General features: G+C 58.3%; 3 protein-coding genes across 7 annotated transcripts; 2 read left to right on the top strand and 1 right to left on the bottom strand.

Moving 5' to 3' along the window:
* Window positions 1-2,995: 2,995 nt before the first annotated feature.
* On the bottom strand, window positions 2,996-8,845 carry LOC118155625. The gene is made up of 5 exons (XM_035309016.1): window positions 8,496-8,845; window positions 7,649-7,716; window positions 5,844-5,966; window positions 4,305-4,813; window positions 2,996-3,283 (listed from the first exon to the last, which is right to left on the bottom strand). Exons 1-5 carry the CDS (start codon window positions 8,561-8,563, stop codon window positions 3,119-3,121), a joined length of 933 nt encoding a protein of 310 aa, XP_035164907.1. The 5' UTR covers window positions 8,564-8,845; the 3' UTR covers window positions 2,996-3,118.
* Window positions 6,725-20,842, top strand: GALNT6 (polypeptide N-acetylgalactosaminyltransferase 6). 5 transcript variants are annotated; one of them, XM_035309014.1, is made up of 11 exons: window positions 6,725-7,022; window positions 12,525-13,115; window positions 14,046-14,218; window positions 15,303-15,452; window positions 15,562-15,796; window positions 17,413-17,530; window positions 17,632-17,832; window positions 18,287-18,418; window positions 19,257-19,358; window positions 19,500-19,652; window positions 19,784-20,842. In XM_035309014.1, exons 2-11 carry the CDS (start codon window positions 12,628-12,630, stop codon window positions 19,895-19,897), a joined length of 1,866 nt encoding a protein of 621 aa, XP_035164905.1. In that variant the 5' UTR covers window positions 6,725-7,022; window positions 12,525-12,627; the 3' UTR covers window positions 19,898-20,842. The 5 variants fall into 5 exon arrangements, with proteins under 5 accessions (XP_035164905.1, XP_035164903.1, XP_035164904.1 ...); XM_035309012.1 differs by lacking the exon at window positions 6,725-7,022 and adding an exon at window positions 7,806-7,952; XM_035309013.1 differs by lacking the exon at window positions 6,725-7,022 and adding an exon at window positions 9,504-9,634.
* A 1,237-nt stretch (window positions 20,843-22,079) lies between these two features.
* CELA1 (chymotrypsin like elastase 1) lies at window positions 22,080-23,833 on the top strand. Its single transcript, XM_035308826.1, has 7 exons — window positions 22,080-22,129; window positions 22,248-22,330; window positions 22,428-22,528; window positions 22,775-22,900; window positions 23,042-23,178; window positions 23,420-23,565; window positions 23,642-23,833. Exons 1-7 carry the CDS (start codon window positions 22,090-22,092, stop codon window positions 23,831-23,833), a joined length of 825 nt encoding a protein of 274 aa, XP_035164717.1. The 5' UTR covers window positions 22,080-22,089.
* Window positions 23,834-24,013: the final 180 nt, after the last annotated feature.

A 24,013-nucleotide genomic window follows, 5' to 3' on the forward strand; every position in this document is an offset into this window, starting at 1 on the left:
GGGGGGGGGGGGGGGGGGGGGGGGGGGGGGGAGATGAAGGGAGGGGAGGGGGGGGTCCCGGGCTCCCCCCGCGGCTCGGGGGCCAGGGGGGGCCGCAGCCGGCTGCAGCCCCGGTGCCGCTCACACCGGCTCCACCATCTCCCGGAGCCGGGGCCAAACCCCGCCCAGGGCCGGGAGGAGGAGGAGGAGGAGGGAGGAGGCAGGGCCGGGGCTGGGGGGGGGTCCCGGGGGGTGGAGGGCAGCGCCCGATGAGGGCCCCGCGGCCTCGCTCCTGCAACAGCCCCCCCCGGTCCCCCCAGCACGGCCCCGGCTCCAGCCCCAGGCGCCCCTTCGGGGTCTTCACGGACCCCCTCCAGCCCCCCCCAGCCTCCCCTTCAGCATCACCCCCCCAGCACACTCCAACATCACCTCTCCATCATCGCCCCCAATCCCCCCCTTAAGCATCACCCCCTCCAGCATCACCCCTGCCCCCTCCAGCATCACCCCCCAGGCCCCCCCAGCATCATCCCCAAGCCCTCCCACGGGCATTTTGCAAAGTGCCAGCAAACATTAAAGCGTTGTTTTCCCCAAGCATTTTGGGGCTCAGCCGCTAGAACTTCACATCCTCTATGACCCCAAAAGCATTTCGTATTTTCAAGGGAAACCAAGCACTAAAATACCCTTAAATCACGCTCACAAGGGACCAGCAGCGAGGCTCGCCCTGCTGCGGGGATTGCCCCGCTCTCCCTTCCCGTTAGCCCCGTGTTTTTCCCCAGGAAAGGCCTATGGCAAATCTTACATTAAAATCAAAAGCCCTCCCAAATTCACCAGCCCAAAACATTGCTCTCAGTTCTCATACGTAAAATGCTTCAAGTGCCCGTATTTTAAAGTTATTTAATTGATTGGAAATGTATGTCCTGTGCTCCATGTTCCAGTTTCAGACTCCCTGAGTCCATGGCCAAATGAGAGGGGAATATGGAACCGTTTCCCTTCCATTAACGGGAGATGAAAACAGAGGGATGGTTATTAATTAACAGCTGGTAGCGATTTCCTATTCCTGCTGGTGGGACAGGGGGGGTCCTGCTGCAGGTTGTGGGGCGATGATCCCCCTTCCCCTTACTGCTGATGGCAATTCTAGGAATGACGGAGAGGCTGGGGACAACTGCAGTCATCACAGAGCTCCTTCCCTTTGAGAAATGTTGTTATCGCTATAGGAAATTTAACTATTTCATAACATTCTCATGAGGGGTATTAAATCTCTCCCTCCTGCCGTGTGGGGCCCTGGTTTCTTTTGGCTCCTCTAGAAAAGTGGCTTCAAGTGTCTGATATTGGAGTTTGTGGGTGTTTGTACAGAGTTTGGGGTGCGTGCACATTGCCCCGGGCTCCCAGCCCCCTCTCCCTCCCCACGTCCCAGGCTCCTCAATTAGAAAACTCAACAAGTGAACGTTTTCCACCCAAATCTGGTGTTCAGCTACTTCTTGGCTGGCTTGGTTCTCACTGGGAAGCACTGGGATCACCTTCTTCAGCTTCTTCAAGCCTTGAAAACAAGAGCCGTGGGAGGATGTGCATATTCCTGTGCTTGCCCGACGCGCACGCCCTGCAGCCAGAATTACAGCAGGTTTAATCCAGTGCATCCAGTCTTGATTTTCCAATTTCTCCTTACTGGAAAATGCCATCATTCTGCTCCTGCCTTTTCAGAAATGACACCCACTGGAGCCCTGGTGAGCCGAACCTGAGGAAAAACAATAACATGCCGCCCACTCTCTGCAGCTAAAACAAACACCCTATACTTAAGGTTATTTAGGAAGCAGAGGCATGCTCATGCCAATGGAAAGTGTCGGATTAAAAAAAGAAGCTCCTGTGTCACCGTGGACCATCTGGCTGGGAGGGGGGTGACTAATTGCACCGCACAACACAACATCTAAAAATATAACGAAGCGCGTCGAAGAAGTCCACGCGGTGAAGTTGGTCGAACCTGGACAGCTCAAACGGCCTGAGTCACCAGGGACGGAGTGCAGGCGGAGCACCGTGCCAAAACCTGGGGATGGGTGACCCCAAATGCGCCCGGTGTGATTTTCCATGTCGTTCTGGGCAATGCCACGCACACACGCACGCGTGGCTCATTTCAGAGCACAGCTCATGGAAACCAGTGCTGTGCCACGACTGCTTTTACTCTTGAGAAAAGCCATCTGTGCTTGCGATTTTTAAATTAAATTTACTGGACTTGCTCTCGGAGCAGGAGGAACTGGGATGGTTTTCTTCCTTCTGGCAAGTTTTGGATGGCAGTTACAATTTTATACCAAATAAATTTATGGCCCTTCTTGCTCTGGCTCTGTTTGAGCAGGTGCTTCCAGTAACTCAGCATGTTGGAAACGGGAGTTTTCTTCCAGGTCCTAAACAAGAGCACAAAACACTATAAAATCATGCCACAGTCTAATTAAATTGAGGAGCCATGGGATAAAACTTGGAGCTGGAGATGCAAATGGGGAGGTTGCACCGTGATGGGAGAAAACCCACTTTGTCCTCCAGCCAAACAAGGGCCCTGATCCTGCTCATGGAGCCGCTCCAGCATCCGCATGAAGAGAGGAACTGAGCTCCGAGCTGAGGCTCTAAGCAGACGAGCTGCAGGCTTCATCCTGGAGCGTGGTTCTTGGAGAAACAGCCGGGAAGCCCGGGTTTGCCAGGGACCACGGTGCTGCCAGCTCAGCACCCGGCCCCGTGCACGTCAGGCCCTGCCCGTCTGACAGGACGAGGTCCTCGGGACACACAGATGTTTGTCATCAGCTCCGCTGTGCTCACAGCAACTTCATAAACGCGGCCGTGCTTCTGGGAAGAGACCTGAGTCATGATCTGCGGTGCTAAAGGTGAGATTTTGGAGCTGGGGACTGGAATTAATCCTGATGCGTGGCAGCAGAGGAGAACCTGGACATTGATTTCAGTGCAAGTTGCCTCAAAGATGTGATGCCAAATCTGTTTCAGAAGCTACTTGCTAAACAAAGACCTGAGATGAAGTCTGGGAGCATGCCGGATTACTGGGAACAGGATTGCTGCCTGAGCTGATCCAGCAGCAGGATCTCACGAAGGTCCAGAGCCCATTGTGGTCGCAGTGCAAATATGGAGGCTTAACGAGTGGAAAGTCCTACTTCATATGGGTTAAGACGTGCTTTAAATAGTCTGCTTGGGCTGCTGCATCCGAGGGGAAAATTGCCTGGCAAATGTCGTAAGTCTGAGCGGCCTCGGAGGTGAGGACGTCACCTTGCCCGAGCGGAGCATCCTCCAGCATCCAGCCTGGCGTCCAGGACGTCTGCAGGGATGGGAAGGGAGAAGTGGTCAGTGGGAAGGGCAGAAGCAGCCTCTCTCAAGCCCCTAGTTGTGTCTAAGCCTCCACATCCCAGGGCTGACCATGCCGAAGCGCAGCCTCCAAAACCAACGGCATGTTCTGTGCCCACAGGAGGGCTGGGCGAAGGGCTGCTGCCCCGGGCTGCAGCCTGGCTCCCTCCTCGCCCTCCTCTCCTGAGCCTCCCCCACCACCCAACGCTTTCCCCGGAGTGCTACAGTCGCTACCCGAGCAAGAACATGAGAAAAGTGCTTTTCTAAGAAGCAAACGGGAGAGCATTTGTAATTTCCTTTTGTGCCATTATCATTTAAGTGCTGATAAGGCACATTAGGACTTTACCAGACAGACACTGCTTCCTCTTATTTCTTTCTTCTCCTCCTTCTTCTTAAAAAGAAACTAGCTTCTAAATAAAGCCCAGGCTGAAAATCAATAGCTTTCCCCATGAATGTATAGCCACAGCAGTCATGAAATAATTTTAAGGGCCTCATTTGGGAAAAGAGGAAATGGGCTTGGCATTATGGGGACACTCACTGGCCATTCCAGCACTGGTGTCCCACCTAGAGCACGCTGTGAAGCCTTCCCAGAACCTGACAAACTGGAGAATAAAGGAAATATTTAAGAACTCATTTAATTTGCAGATCCAAAGGAGGTCGATACAGGCTTTCCCAGACTGAATCCATCACCTCAAAGCTTCCTCAATGCCTCTGACAGGAGCAGGAAGGATCACAGGAGAGATTTCTCCCAAAGTGCACCAGGTGCTTGGCAGCCAGACCTCCGGGACTTTCATGGACCTAATTCCCCTCAGAACTGGATAAGTGGGTGCCTAGAGGCCTTTTCAGGACATAGCCATAAGCCTCCACTCCGCCATAGCTCCCCGCGTGTCACACCAGGGCTGATGGAGAGGATGAGGAAGGCTGGCAGATGCTGTTACGCTGGGCAGAGCATGTAAAACTCCCAGACTCACATCCCTGCCAGCTTCACAATTTACCTTCATGGGCCCTCGGATTTCCACCGGCGCCTTTTCTTCAGCAGGCTGAGGGCTTTCACTGGGAGCATCTTCCTTCTGAAGGGCTTCTGGGCCTTTGTAAAGGTCCAAGAGGGTCAGGAAGGAGTCCACAGCCTCAGCACTTGGTGCCGCAAACTCCCGCGGGCTGCAGCAAGCTCTCACTTCTTCCTCGGGGCTATTCATTATAGGCAGCATCCTACAGTTTTTCAGCCACGTGTCTATATCCATATTCTCACTTCTCTCTGCCTTGCTGCTGCCAAAAGCCACAGCAAGAGCTGCTCTTCCAGCCCCACCGTCGAAGACTCTGCCGTTTGGGGCACTCGGTGGGTTCCTGCTGTCAAAGCCGGGCGCATTGGCAGCGTGCGGCTGCACCAGGGGGTGGGCAGAGCCCTCCGGGGCCTCGGAGCACTTCTGGTGGCTGCCCGGTGGCCTTTCCCCTTCCTCCGTGACCATGTCCTCCGTGCACTGGATCGGTAGCGACATGGGGATATCTTTGAAAGGAAACAGGTAATTCCTTGGGTTTTGTGGCATTTGCGTTCTCCCTTCCCCACGCTTTATTCTCCTTTTGTGCTGCAGTGAAACAACCGGGCATTATCTCCCTGTGGGGGGGGGGGAAGCAAAGCTCGCTGCCCCCACAGGTAGGGGATGGCAGCAAACACAAGGCTGGAGCAGCAAAGAAACGGCGTCTGAGGAGAGCCAGAAAGGGAAGCGAGTCGGAGGAAGAGCATTAGCTATCCTAGGAGAGGAGATGCTGAGGTATCGCTGCGTCCCTGCAGAATGGTGTTGGTTTGGGTGCTGTTTGGAGCTGTTTATCTGCGTGCCAGCCCCGAGGGATGGACGTGCAGATGGTGATGCTGCAGGCTCGCCTCCTTCCTCATGGGGAAACGAGGCCACCGCAGGGCTGGGGAGCGCGTGGGGCTGCCCAGCTGCAAAATCAGCACATGGCAGCCCTTCGTCTGGGCAAATCCCTCCTGACCACAGAAAACACCCTTTAAGGTCAGGAAAAACTTGCAAAGCCCTGCAAGATTAATGTGACTGCTGGGGAGGAAGGGGGGGCGGGGGGGGGGGCAGATAGGCACATGGTGGGGAACCAGGAGATTTCTTGGAAAAACAGGCAGGAAGCTGGGCGAGAACATTTACCCTGGTAATCCGCAGTCCAAGGAGGCTCCACCACCACCCCTACCTTCCAAAAATGCTCTAGGCAATGAGCACCATCTGCCCCAGCTCCTTCCCACTCTCCCCAGGGCGACACATGTAAATAGCAGCCTGTGGTGGCTTTAACAGGCCTCGAAGCAGACACGCGTGTTACTCCTTGTTTGATGGTGAAGGCAAGGCCAGAAAGCTATGACAGCCAGCACAGGGACGTGCGTGCCTTAAGCCTGCTTTAACGTTACCCCCACTTTTGGCAGCCAAGCTCTTGCCAAGCATGAGGATAAAGGTGCGAATCACTCCCATAGTGTGGATCTGCTCTTTTTAGTGAAAGAGGAATTTCAGCATGCCCTCCCCAGCCCTGCTGCTTACCGAGGACAGGGCCCTTCCTGGCAGTCAGCTTCTGGAGGAGCTTGCCCTGCTTTGCACACAGATCCTGCAGCCTGGTGACCTCCTCACACAGCTGCAGGAATATTTTGTCCATCTCCATTGTGCCTAATCGGTAAAAAAAAAAAAAAAAAATCACACTACGAAGAAATAGAAGAAATGACCAGCTGCGTGGTTTCCAAAGGCAGCAAGGAGCCACCGAAGTCACCCAGAGCTGGGGAGGACCGTGCTCAGCCGTGGTGCAAGACCTCCAGAGATCTCAGTGCTTGTGCGTACAGGGCTGTGCAGAAAGAAACATTGCCAGTTCCAGTTCTCTCGATATTTACATAGAAAATAAAAAAAACTGAAAAGGGAAGTGATTCTGTCCAAATCAGGGGATAACTCAACGGCCAAGTTGGGCTCTTCCACCTCTCAGCCTGCAGCTGCCGTGAGATCAGCTCCAAAGAACCAAAAAGTCCCATTATGCAAAAATCTACCTGGAAACTTGCATTTCGCATTCATTTAGTACCAAGGGCTGTGCATTCAGGGGATTTATTTTTTTTGTGCAGTGATGTGAGAGCAAACAAACTCCTGGCAATGAACACCAGCAGGGAAAGAGGTCCAAGCATGGGGGCTCAATTCCCTTTTCTTGAGATGCTCAGCCCTGAGCTGCCCGTTCTACTCCTGAAAATACTCTGCAAATGAAAATCTAGCTCATGCCCACATGGTATGCTTTAACCAAATATTGTTACTACAAAGAAAAATCTCTCTGCGTTGTGTTCAGTACATTTCTCACTGCTTTAACAGCTGTATTGTGGATTAGACTTTCCAGTTTTACCATATTGCACCAATTATTACCAGTCTGAAAGATAATAAATAAAACCAAAGCTTGGTATAAATCTGCAAGCCATCTGCAAAGTACATTTTGATTTGAAAGATTTGTGCAATCTCGATTAGCATAAACATGCAAATCAGCTTTGCTTCCTGTCATATTTTCCAGGTTTGCTGCTGCTCAGCACTGTGAATTTAAGCTCCGGCTCTGTAATTAGAGGCTCAGCTGATGGGTTTGATGAAACCTCCTCTGGCACCCAGGGTGCTGTGGATTCCCCAGTAGGGGCGAAGGGCAGAAATCCCAACCGACGTGAAGGAAACACACCGAGCGCAAAGAAAACTTCAGAGAAAATGGTAAGGTTCGCTTCCAGAGCAGGGTGCTCTGCGCTTCTTAGCCCACAGACAAGCCATGATGATAGCTGGATTGTATTTTCAGCTGTTTGGGTCCCACTGATTCCTAAAAGCCAAGGATATAAACTTTGCAACCTCCAAAGCAGCTAACTCCACTGGTAACATATCAAATTAAAGATTAAGAGGATATATTTTGCCTAGGAGTTATATATAACTATGCCAATTAATTATTAAGAAGTGTGTGATTTGGAGCTGTCATTCCCAAGGAAGCCTGTATTGATTTTTTAAGATTCCTGCTGTTTTTTCAGTTGTTCAACACTTCTTAATTTCCCCCAAATTACTACTGTGACATTAGGAGGGCAGGAGATTTTAATCTCCTGTGTAACCTTGAAAAGCATTTTCCAAATTGCAATTAAAGAAGCAATCCAAGAACAAAAACAAAAACTCGGGGACTCGGTCGCTCACCGAGTGACTCGGAGGGGAAGGACGTGCCATCGGCCGCGCTCTCCCATGGCGCTGGGGCTGGTTTAGTGCAGAGCAAAGCCCATTCCCACCCTGTTCCCCGCGACGCAGCCCTGCGTGGACCCCGTGAAGCCCCAAAGCTCCCTTCTCCGCAGGACCACACTTACTCTTGGGGGGGGCTCTCCTTCCCCCGGCCGGGCAGCCGCGGCGTGACATCGGGCTCGGCGCGTCGCAACTGAAAAAGATCAGTAACAGAAAAATTTGGGGCAGGGAATTTCCCTTCAGTTTTCTGTGTTAAGAGCGAAACCTCTGCACAGCAGTGAGACAGGAAATACAGCAGCAGTGAATTACAGGCGACTGCTGTGCAAACCCAGGGTTTAAAATTAGCTCTGAAAAGCACAGGAGACTATTATGAAGGCCATGGGTGGCCTTGTGGCGGGTGAGTTTTGGCTCTTCTCTGCACCGTGCCAGGTAAGACACTTGTCTTTTCTGTTACTTAGTTTTCCCCTGCCCTTCTCAAGCAATTTGTTGCTGCTTTAATGTGGAGGCTGCTGGGTAGTTGTGCATCTGCGACGCTGACTGCCACAAAGCCCTGCCTGACTTATTCTCTGTAAGGCAGCTAATATTCAGGCTAATATCCCAATAATCCAAATTAATACTCACTCCACCCCAGCTCAAATCCCCAAATCCTCTGTACAGCACGGGAGCCAACGAAAATGCTCTGATGGGTGATTAAATTCCTCCCAGCACTCGTCCCTTCTGCCTTTGGGAGCCTGGAGAAAGCTGCTGGGGTTTCCCTGGTGCCTCCAGCATCTCCCTCATGCTCCTCTGTCCTTCTGTATGTCACGACAGAGATGCTCGGGGAGGCTGGGGGCTGCTTGTGCCCTTTCTTCCGTGTGCAGGGGGTCCCTGCACAAAGGACTGCCCGTGCATGTACCTGCCACATTGTCCCCAACCACGTCCTCCCTACACCGGTGCTCTCCGGAGGGTCTCTTCCCACCACCGCTATCTCACCTGGCTTTTCCAGGGAGTTTTCCTGCCACTGTCAGCAGTGTCGGGCAGCCCTCGGGTCGAAGCTTCATCAAGATACCACCATCTAGCGTTAAACACGGGGCTTGAGGACAAGGGACACGGGGCGCGCGGAGCGGGGGCTCTTGGTTCGGGGCCGCTGCTCCGTCGCACGCCGGGGATGCGCGTCCCCGTCCCGACCTGCGGCGCTGCTGGAAAGCAGCAAACTGGTGCCATCAGCAGGCCAGTGAGAAGATAAAGGCTAAATAGGGACGACAGAGAGATGGGGAGTAATTAGCAAGTTCCGGCGTCGATAGTCTGTTTACCCACTTGCACGCGAAAACATCGCCAGCAATTATCGCCGCCTGATAAAAAGGACTGTAAATAAAGCCCAAGCTGCAGCGAAACACTGCCACCGAGCCGGGAGCTCCGGAGGCTTCGTAGTGACGCTGCCACCACGGAATAATTAACAAATGAGAATAACGAACGCAACACGAAGCAAGGACCGAGCACAAGCAGGGAGGGCACCCATGTCGAGGCGGTGCTCTCCCAAGGCCCCTGCAGCTCCCGGCAGTGGGACGCTATAGGACCCATTCCACCCCTGCTCTCCGGCCTTTATTGGCGCCCAAGACCCCAGGATCAGGCCCCTACAGGCCCCCATGGCCTCTCTGGGCCTGTCACTGCCCAGACCCCCGCTGCTGAGCCCTTACGGCCCCCCCAGCTCCCAGCACCCTATAGACCCTGCCACCCCTCTGACCCACGGCTCAGGCCCCTCTGAGTCCCCATCGCTCCCAGGACCCCCGGTGCCAAGCTCCTGAAGCTCCTACAGGTCTCCGTGGCTCTCAAGACCCCCAGCGCCATGTCCCGGTGCCCCCGACGAGCCCCACAGCGGCCGGCACTGGGGTGTCAGACCCCTACCCCCCCCCTCCACGCCCCGTTCCGCCGGCCGGAGGGCGGGCGGCGCTAGGACCGCGGTGGCGCTTCCGGGCGGGCGGCGCTAGGACCGCGGCGCGGGCGCCGTGCACCTGTGCCCCGGGGCGGTGGCAGGTGGCGGCAGTGGCCACGCCCCCGGCCACGCCCCCCGGCCACGCCCCGGCCCCGGCACGGCACCTGCGGCCCCGCGCCCGCCGCCGCTACGGAGCCAGGTGAGGGGGGGCAGGGGCTGGGGAGGGGTTGGGTCCCGGTCCCGGTCCCGGTCCCGGTCCCGGTCCCGGTCCCGGTCCTGTGGGTGCCCGGGGGAAGGTGCTGGGGACCGGGACAGAGCCGGTTCGGTGCTCAGCCCGTGTCCCGGGGGTGCCAGTGCAGCGGGCTCGGGACCGGCACGGAGCCCCCCGGTGTTACCCAGCGGGTCCCGGTGCTGCGGGGCTCGGGGCGCTGTGGTGGGCAGGATCCGTTCCGAAGCCGGCCGGGGGTCCTGGTTCCCTTTTCAGCCCCCGGTAGGCAGAGCCCACGCCACGCTCCTGGCCCCGGTGTCCCGGCTCCGGAGCCCTTCCCGGAGCCCTTTCCGGAGCCCTCCTCCCGGCAAGGGCGAGGGAAGCGGCTCGGGGCCAGCCGGGGACGGCGGGAGCCCTCCCGCACCCCAGGTCCACCCCGGGCCGTCCCGTAGCACCGAGCCGTGCTCACGTTCCTTCTTGCCCCCCATTTTCGCTGCTTTTTACCAATCTACTTAAAATTAAAGCCGTGCCATGATGCTCCGGTGAGAACCGGTGGCTCCAATAACCGTTCCTTGGAGCCATGGGGAACCAAACCGGATTCCCCCCGGTCCTCAGCTGGGTGCGCACAAAGCGGGGTCTCACCGGGGGGCTGCACCCCGGGTCCCGCTGGCGTGGTCCCGGGGGGCCGTCGGCGCCCACCGCGGCCGTCGGCCCGCTGCCACGTGGAGCTGAAGCCGTGTGCTCGGGGCACGGCGTCGAGGTCTCTCTGCTTTCCCGCTATTTGTCCCCCCCACAGCGCTTCCTTCCCCGGAGGAAGGTCCCGATTTTGGCTACCAGAGCTTCCTCCCTGATTCCTCCCCCGTGCATCAAAGAGGAAGCGTTGGGTGTCGCAACTGCGTGGGACCCCCACCACATGGGCTCCGTCCTGCTGCCACCCTCGGCTTGCCCGAGCTGATGATTATTTCAACCAAGCCTCTTTTTTTTTTCCCTTGTTTTTTAACCTCTTCTGAACTCAGCTGGCTCCGCTGGGGACCAACGCCGCGCAGCCGCAATGCGCTCGCTCCGCCGTTGGTTTTGCTGGGTGCTGGGCCAGCCCCGTCCCAGGGGGGATTTTTGGGGTGCTGTGGCCAGGAGGGAGCTTGGGGGGTGATGCCCGGCGGGGTCAGCAGCGGCTTCGACCCATGGGAAGCAGGTTTGTGGCGGAGGGTCGGGAGCAGAAAGCAGCGTGCGGGAGCTCTCGTTGCAAAAGGCACCCAGGGGACCCACCCAGTGCCCTCACCGCTGTGGAGGTGTCACTCGGTGGCTGCTGGTGGGAGAAAACATCCCGCGGCTCGTGTTTGTCCTCTTGGCACCGTCTCTACGAGCGCCGCGAGCTCCGCTCATCGTGGCTCGCTTGCAGCATCCGCCGGAGGTTAAAGTGGGGAGAGAGCCCTCGGGGAAGGGCTGGCCTGAGATTTCGGCATCCAGGGGTTGTTTGGCTGCTTGTCGTTTTTTTTTGTTGCTTTGGGGGCAGGGGATGGGGCTGCAGTTTGAGGTAGGAGCCCCCCTGGGATGGACCTTTGGGGGCTGGCAGCTGCTGTTGTGCACTAAGCGGTGCTCTCGCCCTGGATGCCGTGCTGGGGCTTATTAGCGGGTAACGAGTGCTTCATTAGTGTGGTCACAGCAATGTGGCAGGCAGGGGATTATTGGAGAGATGTGGGGAGAGTGGAAATAGGTTTTTCTCCCCAAAACAGGTCGCTCCTCACTGCCTTGCCACACGAGGCTTTGAGAACCTCAGGACCCAGGGGTTCAAGTCAGGCGGGAGCTCAGATCTGAAACAAGTGAAACAGGAAGAATTGGTTTTTTTTCCTTACTTCTGCTTTCTGTTTTCCCCCCTGTGCATTGAGTGGTTCTCAGCATCCACCTCGGGAGCTGGTACCCCTCGCTGTAGGCGCACTTGGCAGTGAAGCGTGCTCCGGCTGCCGGCTTTGATCCCGCAGCCCTTCCCGGCCCTAAAAGCGGTGACCTCTGGTGCACGGAGCGGGCTGTTCCTCCTCCTCCTCCTCCTCCTCCTCCTCCTCCTTTACAAGCCCGCCGCTTTATTCCCCCAGCCCATAAAGCCTCGCACGGCCGCGGAAGAATAAGGAGCCCTGAGCTGAGCTTCCTCGCCCTTGAAGTTGATGGCAGGTGCCCTTTTCCACTCCAGGGCGCTGTGGGGGACTTCACAATTTCCAAAGCATCAAAAAAAAAAAAAAAAAAAAAAAAAAAAAAAAGGAGGGGGAGATTCTGAAGAGGAGGAGGGGAGATGCCGGTGAATGGCTCCCACGGAGCTTGTCCATGCTCCGGTGGCAGCAGCTCACAAAGAGCGGTGGAGGGAGGCTCGCTGCCGGGGGCAGAGCTCGGCGGTCCCGGTGGCATCGCGGAGCTCTCGGCCGAGGCTGAGCCGGGCGCTGGACCTGCTGCTGCCATTCAGCAAAAAGCGAAGCTCCGAGGGGACTTGCACGTGTTCTCCTTCCCAGCAATGCTGCAGGCAGGAAAAGTATCTGGGAAAGGCTTTTTCCGCGTATCTGGGGATGTTGGAGTGAAGTTAGCGGCTCTTTTAGCTCCGTTGCGTGGCTCTTTGCCCGTGCGCAGGATTGCGGGGTGATGCTGCAGCAGCCGGCACAGCTCGCAGCCTCCTTCACGCCCCGCTTCTTGTGTGTTGTTTTATTTTCAGTGTGGGTTTGTGGGCTGGAGGGGCTGGGAGGTGCCACGTGGGAGAGGCTCCGCTCGCTGGCAGCGATGCCAAGAGCCAGACTCATTCGCTGCCCTGCGGAGAGTGAACTTTATATATCGCAGCCAAAGTGCATCCTGTTGACTGCGGTCTGGGAATTAACCTGCGGGTGTTTTTCCTCCTCCCCAGGCTAGCAGAGCGCAGCACGTCACCATGAGGCGCCTGGAGACCCCGTGTCCCTAAACACGCGTCGCTGACACGTGGGGAGGACGGCGCGGCTGCCACGTGGAGGATGAGGCTCCTCCGGCGACGCTACAGCCCGCTGAAGGTGGCTTTGGTGGGCGCCATCTTCGTCCTCTTCCTCTTCATCCTGCAGAGGGACGTCGGGGACAGAGACCCGAGCGAGGAGCCCTGGCTGAAAAACATCGTCCACGGGAAGGACCAGGTCATAGACCTGATGCTGGGGGCGGTCAACAACATTCGGGACTCGATGCCCAAGCTGCAGATCGGGGCTCCGGTGCAGCCGGAGGAGCCGCCCCGCAGCGCCCGCTCCTGCCTGCCCGGCTTCTACACGGCAGCGGAGCTGCGCCCGCTGATGGAGCGGCCCCCCCAGGACCCCAACAGCCCGGGAGCTGACGGCAAAGCCTTCAAGAAGGACCAGTGGACGCCGGAGGAGACCAAGGAGAAGGAGCGGGGCTACGAGAAGCATTGCTTCAACGCCTTCGCCAGCGACCGCATCTCCCTCCAGCGAGCGCTGGGACCCGACAGCCGCCCACCGGAGTAAGAGCCCTCTCCGCCACCGCGCAGCCCTGGGCTCATTTGCCATCCTCATTTGCTCCTTCCAGGGCAGGTTTAAGGGGAAATACAAGCGAGGCTCGCTGCCTCTGCTGTCGGTGGGGTAGTAGCCTGGCACGGGAGGCAGAAATTCATTGTTCTGGGGCCGGCGGGTTGGGGAGACAGAATTTCCCCTAATTTCTGTCTGCCTCGTGCTTGGTTTTTAATTGCAACGGGTGAAAGCGTGCGGCGGCTCTTTGTGCCCCCGAGTACCTGCTCCTGGCCCCACGGCCGGCTGGCTCCAGCATCTCCCCCAGCTCCTCCCTTCCCTCTTTTATTTCGGCCAGCTCCGCCGTAATCTGACTTTTTCTTTTCTTAGCCGAGTGGAACAGCCTCAGAGCCGGCCAGGCAGGGGGGCAAAGGAAGCAGTGTCAGCTCCAGAGACTGCACCGCCTGCCCTCCAGCGCTGGGCCGCCGGATTAGAGCGTGCCCCCAGCCCCTGCCTGGTCGGGGGTGGGCCTGGGGGGGCTCCTGGAGAAAAAAGGCTTGAATAGGAAGTAGAAACCCAGCCCTGGCGCGCAGACCGGCCCCCCAGCCCCAAGCCGGCAGGCGATTATCCGTGCCTAGCAGGTGTAGCGGTGACAATGGGGGGACACCGGGTCTGGGGTGGGACGGGAATGTTATTCACTCAACCGGAGGTGGCGGCGGCAGGGCTGGGGGGGAAGAGGTAGAAACCAATTTAAATCAAAGCAGCAAAAAGCCGAGAGCCGCAGGGGCTGCCGGTGCTGCTGCCCCGCCATGCAGAACGCCCCAGCGGGGGGTAAAGGGGTATTTTGGTTTTGCTATCCCTGCCCCGCTGGTTCTTCACGTCCCATCCATGCCGTGCTTAAATTCTGATCATTTTTTTTTCCAACCCCCCCCCCCCCCCCCCCTTAGGTGCATCGACCAGAAATTCAAGCGCTGCCCGCCCCTGCCCACCACCAGCGTCGTCATCGTCTTCCATAACGAAGCCTGGTCGACGCTGCTGCGCACGGTGTACAGCGTCCTGCACGCCTCCCCGGCCGTGCTGCTGAAGGAGATCATCCTCGTGGACGACGCCAGCACGGACGGTGGGTTGGGGCTGGCAGTGGGGGGACGTGGGAGGTTGCAGGACGGGGGGACGAGGAGCGGCGCTGAGCTGCTCCGAGGAAGAGCAGAGAGCTCTGATGGCTCAGGGCATGGACGGGCGTTTTCCCGTGTAGTTTCGTGCCTGCTGTGAGTGCTGTTGGGTTTTTTCCTTCCACGCTGCTGGTTCCTTTTAACAAAGCCCCCGGATGAAACCCAGGCGCTCCTCCCACCTCCTGCAAACACCTTGCCACCTCGGTAAACAGCTTGCTCACCCGCTACACCGCAATTTGGCAATCTTAATTAGCTACACCCAAAGCAAACTAATGACATGTTTCAATGTCAGGAGAGGAGCAGACTTTACCCTTGCCCTGTCCCGGAGATAAACGCTCTGTTTCCGCCCGTGGCAGCCGCGTGAGCTTCCAGGGTGCAGAAACCTGCGTGTGCCACGACAGCACCTTGGGGTTTCTGTGCCCGAAACATCCCCCGGGGCATGCGGGCATCCCATGGGGCAAGAGCGAGGCCTCACTCAGCAGGCAGCATCCCCGGGAACCGCACTCTGGGGCTTTCTCACACAGCAGCTATTCTTTTCTGGGTTTTCTTGCCCCAAGCACAGGTCGTCCCCTCCATGCTCTCTGCGCGGGGTGACACTGGGTGCAGCTGCCTTTCCGCCCCAGCGAGCTTTCGGCCGGTCCTTGGCCAGGAGGTTGTGGCCTGGCTGCATGAAAACGGGCAGCAGGTGTGACCTGAGGGCAGGGCAGGAGCGGCCTCTCCCCGGGCTGCTGGAAAAAGACCTTGGAAAAGGCAAGGTGTGGATCTGGGAGCTCGTTTCCTCGGGCCAGGGCAGTGCGGGGGGTTATCACCCGCCTAGTTTTCAGCAACCAAAACCTCTTGGGCTGGGGGAACGGGGAGGGTTTGTGTCTCTCTTGGTTGAACACCAACCCTAGCGCAGGGTCCAAGCAGGACCGGGGAAGCCCCTACCCCAATTCCAAGGGGCAGGGACCCCCATGGGCTGGGCGCGAGGAGCTGGGGCTGAGCACCCCCACTCACCTGGAGCCCGTGGCTCTCCTCCCTCCCTGGCCCCCCCAGACTACCTGAAGGACGAGCTGGAGCACTACGTGAAGCAGCTGCAGATCGTGCGGGTGGTGCGGCAGGAGGAGAGGAAAGGGCTGATAACGGCCCGGCTGCTGGGGGCCAGCGTGGCGAGCGGGGAGGTGCTGACCTTCCTGGATGCTCACTGTGAGTACCCCCCTCTCTGTCCCGCGAGCGGGTGTCCCCGGGTCCCCGAGGAGAGGGGAAGGCAGTGGTGGTGCCCATGAGGTCAGTTCACCCTTCCCCGTGCCCCCAGGCGAGTGCTTCCACGGCTGGCTGGAGCCCCTCCTGTCCCGCATCGCCGAAGAGCCCACGGCCGTGGTCAGCCCCGACATCACCACCATCGACCTCAACACCTTCGAGTTCTCCAAGCCGGTGCAGTACGGCAAGCAGCACAGCCGGGGCAACTTCGACTGGAGCCTGACCTTCGGCTGGGAGGTCGTCCCGCCCCGCGAGAGGCAGCGGAGGAAGGACGAGACCTACCCCATCAAGTAAGCCTCGGCAGGAAGAGCAGGGGGAGCTGGCATCCTCTTCAGACCCAAAAGCTGCAAAGTGAGCCGGCCGAGCCGGCGATGCTCAGGAGAGGTGGCAGAGCTGGGTGCAAGCCCCGGCTGTCCCGTGCCAGGAAGCTGCCAGTTCCTCTGGTCGATTTTCCTCCTTTCCCGACAAGCTGGGGCTTTCCCAGGTGTTTTTCTCTCTGCCAGCCACAGCTTTGAGGCCAGGCGGGTGAAGCTGTGTATTCCCAGGGGATCCCCCCAGGGGATGCTCGAGTCAGGGCATCTGGGGCAGCTTTGTCCCAGGAGGGGATGCTCAGGGCAAGGTCAGGGCCATGGAGATAGCGGAGGAGAAAACCTCAGGGAGGCTTTGGTGAGCGCAGAGCCACTGATGTGACTTCTAGGAAAAGAGCTTTTAAATCGCCTCCAGCTGTATCTCGGTTCTTGCACAGTTTCTCATTAAGCGCTTAATTGCTGCCTTTTATCTTGCACTTGGAAAGCCTGGGCACCGGGTGGCTGCCTGCGCTGGCACAGCAGTGAGGGGATGTTCCCTGTGGGTCAGGCTGCACAGAGGCACCTCGGGTTTTCTTCCTTCCCACTCTGCATGCAGAGAAACCCCCCAGTGCCCAGGCACGCTGCGTGGCTGCAGCCTGCTCGCCACGTCCGTGGGGTTTCCTTCTCCCCGTGGGGTTAACCAGGGGGAGAAAATCTTCCCCTGGGGGAGCTGGGGCTGTCTGCAGGCGGATCCGCAGCCGCGGGGTGCGAGGAGTGCGGGGACCCTGTGCGGGTTGGAAGTAATGCAGAAAGAATGCCCGATGGGTCGGTGTAACCCCCTCAAAACCACGTCCTTGTTCATCCCGACCGCTCAAAGCAGCCGGGGGTGAGTTTGGCATAGCTGCAAGACCACGGGGATGCTCCGGGGCCGTGTCCCCACAGAGGCTTGGCAAAAGGGGGGGTTCCCATCTGCACCTCCGGCCGGTTCCCCTCGCTGAGCCCAGCGGCCCCGCCAGGAGATACCCGACACTGTTTGCCCGTGGCCGCATCCTGCCCGCAGCAGGGCTGGCTTTGTGCAGAGGTCACCCGGGCGACGTCCCTGCCCCAATAAAGGTCCCTTTTTCCGACGGTTTGGCTCCCAGCAGCGTCTAATCTCTCTCCGCTCCTCTCGGCAGGAACGCAGCCACTCAACAAGCCCCCCCCTTTTTTCCCCCCCTCCTTTTTCCTGAATAAAAGCAAGTTTCTATTCCAGCCTTCCTCTTGTAAAGATCAGATGGAGCAGACTAGAAAAGCCGGAGGAGTGAATAGGGTGCCCGGTCACTGAGCTAATCTCTGCCTTTCTTTTCTGCGATAGGTTTTCGGTAATAATATCCTCCTCTCGCTTTGAATCGCGAACCAGCAGCGAGGCCCCTCGGTGTCACGCTGCCACCGCGTTCCTGCTGTCCCCTCCTGGCAGCGGCTCTGTCCTGGCCGTGTCCCCTCTGCCACAGCTGTGGGAGCTCGAGGAGCACGGGGGCTGCAGCTGCTCTTCGGTGCCCCCAAAATTCAGACCTTTTTTTTGTTTTTCCTTTTTAACCCATTTTGCTCCCTCCAGCCTCTGTTTTCTCGCTCTCTCGTAGATCTCCGACCTTCGCCGGTGGCCTCTTCGCCATTTCCAGGTCCTATTTCGAGCACATCGGCTCCTACGATGATCAGATGGAGATCTGGGGGGGCGAGAACGTGGAAATGTCCTTCAGGGTGAGGGCGAGGCATCTTCAAAACACGGCTTTGGGGAATGCCCTTTCTCCGGGGGCACCGATGCCCTCGGGGTGCTGGAGCCCCGCGTCTCGTCCCCACAGGTCTGGCAGTGCGGGGGGCAGCTCGAGATCATCCCCTGCTCCGTTGTGGGCCACGTCTTCCGCTCCAAGAGCCCCCACACCTTCCCCAAGGGCACGCAGGTGATCTCCAGGAACCAGGTCCGCTTGGCCGAGGTCTGGATGGACAACTACAAGGAGATCTTCTACAGGAGGAACCAGCAGGCTGCGCAGATGGCCAGAGAGGTACCACGCACACCAGCGGTGGTTTCGCTGTCCCGGGGGCCTGATCCTGCACGGAGCTCAGGCCGGAGCAGGGGGAGATGCGAGGGATCTGCATGCTCGGCCTGGAGCTGGGCAAACAAATGCAGGTGGAAAGACACAGCCCCAAAAATGCCCTTTTTTTGCCATACCATTTTCCAGCAGAAAAATACAGATTCTTTTACAACACCAAAGGTTTTTCAGCAGCTCGGCTGTGCTTTGACACCCGAACGTCCCAGGTGTGAGCAGCCAAATCCCGCCTGGGACCAGCAGTGTCTCGCGGGACCCCAGAGGTCTCGGTCCTGGCCGCAGCGGGACATGGGAGCGATGTGATGGGCGGTGGCAGAGCTGGGAGGACAAAGCTCTGGGCTGCCTCGGGGGGGGTTTCCTGGCTGGCTTCGGAGGTTAGTTTAATTTTCTCACGTGACTTTGTCGATAGAAGACGTATGGTGACATTACAGAACGGCGCAAGCTGAGGGAGCAGCTTCACTGCAAGAACTTCACCTGGTACCTGCAGACCATCTACCCGGAGATGTTCGTCCCCGACCTGACTCCCACTTTCTATGGGGCGGTAAGTACGGGGGTGCGGAGCCTCCTGCCGCCCCTTGGGCTGCTCCCTCTGTTAGAAATAGTGGCGGCAGCAACGTCCGCAGCAGGCTGGGCTTTGCGCTTTGCGTTTAAGCCAGCCCCGAGCAGGGTGCTGGAGGGGCCGCTGCCTTTCTGGTTCAGCTGATGGGGCTGGTTCGGGCTGCGGCTGACAGTGAAGAGGTGAAGCTGAGAGCTGGAATCCAGCAGAGCTGGTTTCAGGGCCCCGCAGGGGCTGTCGCATGGGTTAAATCAGGCAAAACAGCCAAAGATTTCCTGAAAGTTTTCCTAACCCTCACCCATGCCACCGGCTCTGGGCATTGACAGGCACGAGGTAGACCCCCAAAAAAACCAAAGGGTCTGTGCCAAGAGACAAGGCCGAGGGGGACGGGCAGGATGTGGAGCGCAGGGAGGGAGCTGCCAGAAATCCCCTCCTCCGAGCTGGCACCCGGGGGTCTGCATGCGCGTGCCCCTCCTCGGGCTCGTGGGACCAGCTGGCCGGGAAGCTGAGAGCGGTTACGTGTCCGCCGAGGGCTCGGCGCTGGCTCCCACCCGGGTTTTAATCCGCTTCTATTTCCTGAAACTTTGGCCGGGCGGCTCTCGCTCTGAGCCGTGTGAATCGCCCAGCTGGCGGGGGGGAGGCGCTGCCGCGGGCGTTCCTCGTGTCCTGGAAAGGACGAGGGACCCGGACCTGGCACCGGTACCGGCGCCGTGTTTGCACAGCAATATTCAGGTGCCCTGCGACCCCAGCACCGAGCGTGGCTCTGTCCGTGGGGCTGAGCTCTCCGCCCTCCCCATTTTTATTATTATTTTTTTCCCTGTAGATTAAAAATGAGGGCACCAAGAGCTGCCTGGATGTCGGTGAGAACAACCACGGTGGGAAACCGCTCATCATGTACCCATGCCACGGGATGGGGGGCAATCAGGTAGGCACCTGAACGACTCCGGGGGAGCATTGCCCCTCTTGCAGCCCCCCCGTGCTTCCCCCACGGGTTGTTTTATTGGGGTGCAGCTGACGAGGGGCTGACGTTTCCCCTCCCTCACCCCGCTCTCGCCCCCCCCTGCAGTATTTCGAGTACACGACGCAGCGGGACCTGCGGCACAACATCGGCAAGCAGCTGTGCCTGCGGGCGGGCTCGGGGCTGGCCGAGCTGGGCGAGTGCCAGTACCGGGGGAAGCCCACGCGGGTGCCCCCCAACGAGGAGTGGGAGCTGGCGCAGGTGAGCAGCCCCGTCCAGCCCCCAGTCCCCACGCGGTGCCCCCGGGGAGCGCCGCAGGATGCGGGTGCTTCACCCCTCGCTCCTGTCCTGCGGGTGAGCTGAGCCGGGCGCTGTCTTTTGTTTTCGGCCAGGACCGGCTGATTAAAAACCCAGCCTCCCGCACGTGTTTGACGGCACGAGGCAAGCACCCGTCGATGGCCCCCTGCAACCCCTCGGACCCCCACCAGCTCTGGTCCTTCACCTAGCGGGCGAGTGGATCGAGCCCCGGCCAGCCCCGACTGCGCTCAGGAAATCAGGATCCAAAACTTCCCCGTTTATTTTTATTTTTTTAATTTAAAAGAAGCAAAAGCCTTAAATATGCTGCATTTCACATCTGCCTTGAACTCAGTCCTGTGCCTTTTGACCGCTCCCTTTTGCAAATTCTGGGGGCACAGCAATAACGCAAGGAGCCCGAAAGGGGGTCGTGGAGGAGCCCGACAGCGCTTTTTGGTGCCTGGATGTGGAATGAAGGTGCTGGACTCATGCCAGGGCCCCTGGGCTCCTTGGAGAGACTCCAAACTTCACATCGGGCAGTCGAGAAGCTGCGTGTAGAAGCCGGTGGGAAGCTCCTGCAGCCAGGAAGAGGGCGATGACCGACGGCCACGCGACCGAAAAGGGCCGCGGGGTCAATCCTGCAGCGGGGCTGAATCAGGGGCTCAACCCAGACGGAGAGGAGCCGGGTGCGTGGTGCTGGGACGCGCCTGTCGGCTGCCAGGATCCAGCCCTGCCTTGCTGCCAGCACCGGGCATCCCTGCTCCAGGGAACGGAGAGGGGTCTCGGGCTGCTCTTCGGGCTGTCTGCCTTAGATACCAGGCTTGATTTTTTTTGGGGGGGAAAAATGTTAGATGATTTTTTTTGATTATGATTTCATGATTGTTATTTCTTGGTGCAGTTCTGCTCGTGCTGAGCAGGAGGAAGGGCCCCTGCGTGGGATGCTCGCGCTCCCAGGGCTTCGCAGTGAGGGTCTCAAAGGCGAGGTCTGGCTGGGAGCGATGCCCCCGGCGCTGCCCGGAGCGCGAGCCCCCTTGTCCTGTGTAGCTGCCACGACTTTTCATTTACCGTTAGGGGAGGAAAACCCTTCCTGGAAGTAGAGAAGGAGAACTTGTCTTTGGATATGTGACCTAAAATAAAGAGATGATTTATTTTACAGACATCCCATCTCTGCCTGTGCTTCCTCAGCCCTTTGCATTGCGGCAACAGAACCACCAAAACCCCGTGGGCTGCCCCCAAGCTCTGCCTCCACGCTCCCACCCCTGCTCTCATTTCATTTCCCTCCCACAGCTCCCCCCGGGAACTTCCTTCAGCCAAAGCACCCCTCTAAAGCCAGCTGTGCAATAAGGTGTTGAATCGGGGAGGGGGGGATTCAGCTTTGTTGTGGGTAGGGGAGGGTTTGGGTCAGGGCTGGCTGGTGTCTGTCCGTGGAAACCCTCTGGGTTCCCTTCTGTGCTGATAAAAATAGTAAGTGATTGTTCAGAAACAATTTTTGAACAAAATCTTTTTCTTTTTTTTTTAATCCTGTAGAGAGATAAGAGCAGGTGCATTTTCTTCTTTCCTTTTTTTTTTTTATTTATTTTTTCCCCTTCAAACCTGTCAGACTTGGGACAGGTGTTGGCTGCTCTCTCGAATGCCATTTTCCATCGCCTGCTCCATTTGTGGAGGAAAACCCCAGCGCTGCTGGTGTCATCAGATGGAGGATGCCCGAGGAGCAGCGTGCGATTGCCAACGCACCCCAGAACAGCCTCCTTTTGTAAAGGGAAATAAATATATACGTACGTGGGGAGCTGCTCTTTGTCTATTGTTTTCTTTATTTGCCAGAAGTCAGATTTTCACTGCACCCTGAGGCCATGCTGGTATTTCATTTAACCTCAAACTGTCCGGTGTAGTTGCCGGGTTCCAGCCCCGCTGCTGGGTGGGATTATTTTTTTTTTTCTTGTATGGGGTGAAGGTCTCGCGTGGCATTTGTCTCCATGTTCCCCAGAGAAATCTGATGCAAGAGCTACGGGCTGGGCGCCCACGGGGCTCGGGACCGAACGTGGGGTTTAGAGGCAGGCGTGCCGCAGACAGCGGCTCAAGGAGCAGAAGGTGAGAGCCCATCCTTGTCTCCCTGTGGATTTCTGATGTCCGTACAAAGTTGGTGGAGGCCTCGATTGTGTAAATTGGGGCAAAAATCACGTTTATAAGTAGTAACTTGCATTTAGGTTATTTTTAATCCCTGGCACCTCTGGGGCTCCAGTCCTGACCTTCATGGCCACGTGTCTTTTGGAGAAAGGACCAAGTCTGCTCGATAGGGCCGAGCCACCTGCTTTTCTTCCCATCCCTCCTTCTCCATCCCTTTTAAAACCAGCTCCAGGCGAGGGTTTGGACTTACAACAGGCCCCGCTCCGAGGTGATCACCACGATGCTGCAGTTTGTGCTCCTCGCCACCCTCGCCCTCTGCGGTAAGTCCCAGCTCCCAGGGCCCTCGGGCTCGTTAGCGGCTGATGAACTCTCATTACGATTAACCCCGCTTGCTTTCGGACCCGGTGGCTGTTGGCATCACCCCCCCTTTGCCCACAGGATGCTGCGCCGAGCCGGTGCCGGCTGGGTCGGAGCGGGTGGTCGGTGGGACCGAAGTGCGCTCGCACGCCTGGCCCTCACAGGTGGGTCCTTGGGGGGAACAGCCGGGGGCTCTGGTCCCCTCGGGGCTGCTTGGTGAGACCCCCACACCTCACCCCGCACCGTGTCCCCCCCCCCCAGATCTCCCTGCAGTATTACTACAGCGGCAGCTGGCACCACACCTGCGGAGGGTCCCTCATCCAGAGGAACTGGGTGATGACCGCAGCCCACTGCGTGGACAGGTGAGCGGGCACGGGGGCCCCGACCGCCTCGCACGAAAATGCAATTTTCCACTAAAAACCTTTTCGAGGGAAAACAGAGCTTGACCCCACTCAAAGAGCAGCAGTTCCTGGAGGTTTTTGCTGACCTCTCTGTTAAGGAGGGCCGTCCCTGGGAAAACCTCCTTGTGTTGATGATTCTTGTTGTGTTAACTCTTGAAATAATAATAACTTGGAACCCGACCCTGCGCTGTCTTGCCTTCGTAGCAGTGACCTGACCTATCGCGTTGTTGCCGGTGACCACAACATCTACCAGAACGAGGGCACCGAGCAGGTCTTCAGCATCAGCAAGATCATCATCCATCCCTACTGGAACAGCAACAACGTCGCCGCGGGGTAATGCACCCGGGGAGGGATTTGCTGGGTTGGGGGGGGGGGGGGGGCAGCACTGCTGGAAGTGTTTTTTTTTTTTCCCTGTGCACCCCTCGTTTCCCCATCCTGGGGGTCTCTGCAGAGCAATTTGCATCCTCTCCACAGCTACGACATCGCCCTGCTCCGCCTGTCCAGCTCGGCCACCCTGAACAGCTACGTGCAGCTGGCGGTGCTGCCCCAGGAGGGCACCATCCTGGCCAACAACTACCCCTGCTACATCAGCGGCTGGGGACGCACCCGCAGTGAGTGCCCCCACCATGGGGTGGGACGCCCCAGGGCTCACCTGCCCCCAAATCCCACCAAAAAAAAAAAAAAATGGAAAAAGGGGGGGAGGGGGGGTTAATCGTTTTTGTGAAGTCAATTGAGGTCCCAGAGGGCAGAACGTGGGGTTGTGCTCCAGGTATGGGGATGCCCAGGGTTGGGTGCAGTTGCGCAAAAGTTTGGGGGCATTTTGTGGGATAATAGGTGCTCACTCCCTTGCAGCTAACGGGCAGCTGTCGAGCGTGCTGCTGCAGGCGTACCTGCCCGTCGTGGACTACAAGACCTGCTCCAGCTCGTCCTACTGGGGCTCCACCGTCAAGAACACCATGGTCTGCGCTGGCGGGGACGGCGTGCGTTCTGGCTGCCAGGTACGGCGCCGGCACCCCGTTTTCCCTCCCGGCACCCCACCAGCATCCCCACCCTGACGGTTCCTCGGTCCGGCAGGGTGATTCGGGCGGCCCCCTGCACTGCGCGGTGAACGGGCAGTACCAGGTCCACGGCGTCACCAGCTTTGTCTCCAGCCTGGGCTGCAACGTCAAGAACAAGCCCACTGTCTTCACGCGCGTCTCTGCCTACAGGACCTGGATAGCCAACGTAAGCGCAGAGCAGGGAGGCCTGAAGCACCCGCTGGGGTGATGCTAGCGAGGCAATGGGAGAAAAAGTGGGTTTGTTGGGGGTCCCGTGGCAGCGACCCCAGCCCCGTGGCGCTTCTCCTCCCAGGTGATCGCCCAGAACTGAGAGGCTGCGGGCGGAGAACCCAAACCCCAGCCCAGGCGGTGGACGTGGAGCGTTTTGGTCGGAGGCATTCAACTCTTG

Source organism: Oxyura jamaicensis, chromosome 33 (assembly GCF_011077185.1).
Source record: "Oxyura jamaicensis isolate SHBP4307 breed ruddy duck chromosome 33, BPBGC_Ojam_1.0, whole genome shotgun sequence".
NCBI lineage: Eukaryota > Metazoa > Chordata > Aves > Anseriformes > Anatidae > Oxyura > Oxyura jamaicensis.

Coding starts and splice junctions, on each gene's coding strand:
- LOC118155625 (XM_035309016.1), bottom strand. CDS start 8,563: ATGAAGCTTCGACCCGAGGGCTGCCCGACACTGCTGACAGTGGCAGGA. Junction 7,717..8,495: donor AAACTCCCTGGAAAAGCCAG/GTGAGATAGCGG, acceptor GATCTTTTTCAG/TTGCGACGCGCCGAGCCCGA. Junction 4,814..5,843: donor CAGGAAGGGCCCTGTCCTCG/GTAAGCAGCAGG, acceptor TTCCTTTCAAAG/ATATCCCCATGTCGCTACCG.
- GALNT6 (XM_035309014.1), top strand. CDS start 12,628: ATGAGGCTCCTCCGGCGACGCTACAGCCCGCTGAAGGTGGCTTTGGTG. Junction 15,797..17,412: donor GACGAGACCTACCCCATCAA/GTAAGCCTCGGC, acceptor GCTCTCTCGTAG/ATCTCCGACCTTCGCCGGTG. Junction 17,531..17,631: donor ACGTGGAAATGTCCTTCAGG/GTGAGGGCGAGG, acceptor TCGTCCCCACAG/GTCTGGCAGTGCGGGGGGCA.
- CELA1 (XM_035308826.1), top strand. CDS start 22,090: ATGCTGCAGTTTGTGCTCCTCGCCACCCTCGCCCTCTGCG. Junction 22,331..22,427: donor CGCACGCCTGGCCCTCACAG/GTGGGTCCTTGG, acceptor CCCCCCCCCCAG/ATCTCCCTGCAGTATTACTA. Junction 22,901..23,041: donor AGCAACAACGTCGCCGCGGG/GTAATGCACCCG, acceptor TCCTCTCCACAG/CTACGACATCGCCCTGCTCC.